Genomic DNA, 5,733 nt, shown 5'->3' on the forward strand with positions numbered 1-5,733 from the left:
CCACTGGGCCAGCTCCCAGGCTAACATACAGAATTGTTAGAAGATTTTTTATTTATATTCAGAAGACAGGAAGCACAGACACAATACAATGCTGATTTGTTTAAAAGTAACAAATCCTGGAAGTAGCTCTGTCAAAAATCTAAAACGCCCTCACAAAAACTAGGAGCAAGGGCCATATTACAGACCAGAACCCAGTTTGCCACTTGCTTTGGGATTTAGCCAGCTTAAGTGCAAGATCTGCCCAGTTATTGACTTCCCTTTAAAGTGTTTTTTAATTCTAATGGAGTATTTGTTCTAATTGAGCGCAGGCTTGGGAGTTTCTGCTGACCCCAGGCACATCAAAGTGATCAAATCTCTTATTTACACAAGTATGTGCCTTGCTTTTTTTTTTGCTTCCTTTTTCCTGAAAATGCCCATGTGCATATTACTTATATGGCTTCTTCATCTGTTACCATTTAAACATGCAAAAATCTCTAAGAATCTGCACCCTGGGCTCTCTGAATAGCTGTTACAGAGTGTAAGTTGCACCAGTGCATCTGTATTTATCTATTTAACCTTTTAATCTCTAGCAAAAGGAGCCGAGGACAATCCTCACTGTCCCCCATTGCAAACGTGCATAAAATTTGCACGTTGGATTTATCCCGTTGGAAATCATTCTCCTGGCAGCTGGTAGAGCTGAAATAAGTGCGTTAAAGTTGATGAAGTCTTCCCTGGGGAAGGAGGGTGAAGCTGACACCCGGGCGATGCTGCTCCATATTCATGTGCCTTGTTCCATAATTAATGGAAAAGAAATTATGTGTGCAAGTATGAAAGAAATGGAATTTTGACATGATATTTGACAGCTCGTTTTGCAGTGGAGAGTGTGCCTCTAATAATCTTACTGGAAAATGTTTAATGTTAATCGTCCTGAAGGCACAGCGCCTGTCTCAGATTAACACGGTCATCTCATGCACACCTCTGGAGTGGCCAAAAGAACATGAAATCATGTTTTTGGGGACAAATCCTGCTTTTGTATGAGCACATGGGATTTCCAGTAGAAAAAGCAGTGTACGGTACATGTATGGTATTTTTTCTTCGTTGTAATAAGCATTGACTACGTAAATAGCTATTATACCACTACTGGAAAGCTGTGATGTCTTTCTGAAGGCATTTGATGTAGAGTTCCTGTCTTCTCCTGGTACGTATCGATGTTAAATCTGATCATTACTTTGTATATTCAATATAGCACATTTGGTATTTGGTACTCCAGAACTGCATTTCTAGAGCATTATTTTATCCTGATTGTATTGCGCACAGCAGCAACAGGTTAAAATCATAACCTAAAGCAAGTCTTGCACCTGGACTCCCACCTGGCAGGCCTTTACATGTATACATAGCATCAAAATAATAAAATTATTATTAATTCCTCTTATTTGCTCAATAAGAGAGTAAAATTTTAAAAAGCTTTAAGGACATAGTGTTGGAAAAATCACTTAAGCACAACTACAAATACTTTACAGGGAAATTACTGCTAATCTTGCAAATACCCATGGATACCTAAATTATCCTACTGTGTCCGTGGAGTTATTTGCAATACGTAAAGTTAAATATAAATGAAAGTCAAAATCTGGTCATGGCAAAATTAGGCCAGAAGCAGATTTTGATACCTGTGTGTAGCAACTAGAGTGCAAAGTAATGTTGATTTTAAGCTGTCTCAGGTGTGGTAACAGGCTTACAGCTCAGATTTAATGTGTGGTTTATGAGACAAATGCAACTTAAAACTGAACAGGAGAGCAAAATGCTTGCAATTCCATGATTTTTTTGGATTTTGTTTTGTCTGGTCAGCAGAGTTTGGAAACTGGTGACCTCAACCATGACTTTTCTCCTGAGTTTTATGGAACTGCTCTGCCTGTTGTTTAACACAGTTCGTGCCAAATTATACCATAGGTGCTTATAGGGTGGAAATCCTGCAGTATTCACCTATACAAATATAGTCACTTATATTAGTATATATAGTTACACGTATTATATATTATCTATCATATATTACATATTATAGATAGTATTCACCTATATAAATATAATTAGTATAAATAGTTATATTTATATATAATGTATATTATACTTAGTATTCACTTATACATATATATAATTAAGTGTTCTCAGGACATTGGATTATGCACTGTATTTGATGAAATATCTGATCCATTTTCATAAGCGATGTCTCCACATTGAAAAGTGGTGGCCTTTTCCAAACAACACACCAGCCTTTGAATGTGATGTCTTTAATCTTTGCAGGCAATGTTACCTGTATGTTTTCTGCAGTACCCATATGCATTTTTACGAGTGGATTCTGGGGGCTGGGGTGAGGGAGCAAGCAGATTTTGTAAGGAATATAAACATCTCTGTTTGGGATAAACCAGGCTGCAAGAAGGCAGGTGTATCAGGAGGAAACGTGAGTTTTGGGGTGTTGAAAAGCTTCCCAATAATATGTTTCCCATTTGAAAATGCCAGTTATTTGATGTAATATCATTTAATCATGATCAGTATAGACTGGACATGTGTTGGTCTGCCATGTGTTCCTGTGCCAACTCACAGCAAAGCCACAAGAAGGCGGACAACAGGAATTACCATTAATTACGGCTTGAGATGTTGGTGTAGGAGCAGCCTGCAGCTCATTTCAGTAGCCTGTTAATTTTATTTGTGGTTATTGACATTATTTTGAAGACCAGGAGAGGGTGCAGGTAGGTTTCGGTGCAGGAAGGCGATGGGTTTGTGTGGGTCAAGTACAAAAGCAGGCAGAAACCAGCTCTGCCGTGCGAGGGCATCGGCGTTGCTGGTAGCCAGTCTGGACTAAAGTGGTAGCCTAAGAGTTAGTGTACTCTTTTCTCTAATTGTACACTACTCTGAGTATTTTGATTTGTTCCTAGTTGTTTTGGCAGCTTTCCTGCTGTAAAATATGCTTTGCTAATATATACAAAATCTGTTTTTTTATCTATTTATTTGGTCTTGAATTCATTAGGAAATTGGTGGTTTTCAAGTGAATTTTCCTTTGTAGCCAGGAGTTGCAGTTTTGCTCTCGGTTCATGCTATTGTATGTCTGTACTAGGTAATAGTAAAGCATACATTTCTCCAAAATAAATGCATGTTTCTCTTTATCCAGCTGCTATTCAGATAGGAATGATCTTAAAATACTACAGAAAGGTTGAATTTGACCCAAAATAAGGGCATCCAAGGGTATAAGACCTTCAGTAACTTCGGAGTGAGAAAAAGTTATTTAATAATAGATGAGCATTAAATGATATCTGTTCTTCTAGCCTGAAACTTTTGAGCATCTCTCTATCAAGCACCCTGAAGCGATGTCATTTGAGCCCCTTCTGCTGGAACCAGAAATAGTGCTGGAAGACATCAGCATTACCAAAGCCTTGAAAAAAGAAGAGACGCAAGATTTTGTAGTGCTTGATTCAATATTAACCAAAATTGAAGACTCTGAACATGACTCTGCCTGTTCCAGCAGCCATTTCAACAGCACCAGCTTCTCTGAGAGCTCCCGTGATGACCAAACCAGCGGAGGAATTACCAGGCAGCCTGATATTAAATACGCCACCATTATCGGTCACTGCAGATCGAGTGGGCTTAATGAGCAGAGAATGCGTCGCAGAAGCTGTTTTGATGGCTGCTTTTTGGGTGGAGATTGCATGGTTACAGGTGCCCTCACAAGAAACCCCTGGGAGGAGGGGAATGGGGCGCTCCTGGTGCTCCCGCGGCCCAGTGGGACTCTGGCCCTTTCCCTTCTCTCCTCAGAGGGATTTTCAGAGCCATCGGATCAGGATGACGCTTTCACAGACACAGACAGCCCTGAGCGGAGCCTGTATTACCTGGGGATAACCTCACTGGGAAAAGGAGAAGATGACATTTTTTTAACAGAAAGTTCGGGGGTGATGTGTCCGTGCCACACGACCGATCTACTCAGAGACGCGGGGTTTCTTCAGCAGACATCTCCTCACTTCGACACCTTTCTCCAGAGTAGCCTGCAGTATGAAGCCGTTGTGCCCTACGTGCCCCAGTTTCAGATGACTGCTGCCAAGGCGCAAGAGACCGCAGAGAAAACCTCCGAAGCCATCACACCGTGATTTGATACTCTGAATGGTTTGGGTTTTGGGTGGTGATCTGTTCCCCTGTTTTCCCCTCTCCTGACGTCTTTCAGGTGCTCTCCTGTTGTGAAGCTGGGTGACTGGCGCTGTATTTGAGTGTCAGGGTTTTAGTAGGAAGAATTTCAATTTTTTGACCTGATTTCCAAACATCTCTTCCTTTAGAGATTTAATTGTGCTCAAATGAGCCTCTGCTGCCAAATTATCTCTCGTTGAGATGACCTGTTAGGTCTGTAAGCACCCCTGATGCTCAGCTTCCTCTGTGCTGGGCTGTGGGCCATCCCCAGGGCATAGCCCCGTTGTAAGCCCTGCACTGAAATACGTACATGTATGGTGATTTTTTTTGGGAAAAACTCAAATATATCATTTCACTGAGGATGATTTGGGTCACTGAGTGGGCCCGGATACAGTGAGTGCTGAGAAATGACACCAGGTTGTGATCCATCTGTGTCTGCTTGGACCAGTAGCAAACGGATGCGCTGTGCAAATACCAAATACATTTGTTAGGCTCTTTTTTCCCTCCAAAATCTTGATGTATTTAATGTGTAGCAGACACCTGCATTCAGTTTACCTGGGAATACACGGATGGCCCACAGGAAAAAGCTATGGGAATGCTGTATTTTAGCTGTTGAAAGGGAGGTGCTGACCAGTGACCAGTTACGGGGTCTCTTTTAAAGTAAATGGAAAATATCAGTAGTATCAGAGAGCTGTAAGAGAAACTGAGGCAGTGCTCAGTGAATAAAACACTCCCTGAACAAGTAGTGGTTCCAGTAGAAAAAAACTTAGGGAGCTGCAAGAAGAGGCAGAGATTAAAAATTTCCGGGGCTGCATTGATTATGGGGCGTTATCCAGGTAAAATGATGCACTTGGAAGGAAAACGGCCACATTTTGGTGGTTGAACGTGAGATTCTGGTACAAATGGCACAGCCCTAAAACTAAGATCTCTTCTGCGCCCCTTTCCTAAGGGCCCGCAGTAGAAAAGGCAGCGATTTGATCCAAGAACCCTGTACTTTTGGTCTTTGGAGCCAACCTGTTCATATGGAGAAGTCTCTTTGCCTTCACCACCGCTGAAAAGCTTTAGGTAGGAGGAAAATTCAGTCTTGCCTCTTGGCTGTATTTTCTGGATGCGCAGGTAAAGGAAACCACAGTTATTTACAAGCTAAGTATATTTTTTCTACTTGATAGTTATGAAATATTTTTGTACGTGTGCCTTTTCAGAGAGCTATTTTGAGGATAAAGATGAATATATTGTGTATTCCAAAGCTGAATTTATGTAAAACTTCTTCAGGCAATTAAAAACAAGAGGGCAAAACCCAGCAACAACAGGAGATGGTAGGAGAGGTGTGGAAACACTTCAGTTTAGCAGTGATGATAAATCCTATGGAGCAAAAGGGACCAAAGCAAGTATTTATCTGCACTTTGAATTGTAGACAAGCTTTACCAAAACCCACCACTTTTTCTCAGACAAGCTGCTGACCCGGCGCTGTTTCTGGGTGTTAAATGTGACACAAATGCAATGTACTCGTTTCACAAATACTCTGTGTAGCAGGGGAATTAAAACCTGCCGGTGCTCTAATGAGCGCGTGGCTCATCACCAGGTTTG

The 5,733-nt window shown here is 41.3% G+C and overlaps 1 protein-coding gene across 1 annotated transcript in view; it reads left to right on the forward strand.

The window, feature by feature from the left end:
• The window catches only part of LOC104546749 (leptin receptor-like), a gene marked incomplete at its 5' end in the record, with an annotated part of 11,946 nt that extends 7,834 nt beyond the window's left edge, over window positions 1-4,112 (forward strand). Inside the window, 1 exon segment of the mRNA XM_010192217.1 lies at window positions 3,297-4,112. Within this exon segment, the coding sequence (XP_010190519.1) occupies window positions 3,297-4,112 (816 nt within the window).
• Between the last annotated feature and the right edge of the window lie 1,621 nt (window positions 4,113-5,733).

Source organism: Mesitornis unicolor, unplaced genomic scaffold (assembly GCF_000695765.1).
Source record: "Mesitornis unicolor isolate BGI_N332 unplaced genomic scaffold, ASM69576v1 scaffold49869, whole genome shotgun sequence".
Taxonomy (NCBI): domain Eukaryota; kingdom Metazoa; phylum Chordata; class Aves; order Mesitornithiformes; family Mesitornithidae; genus Mesitornis; species Mesitornis unicolor.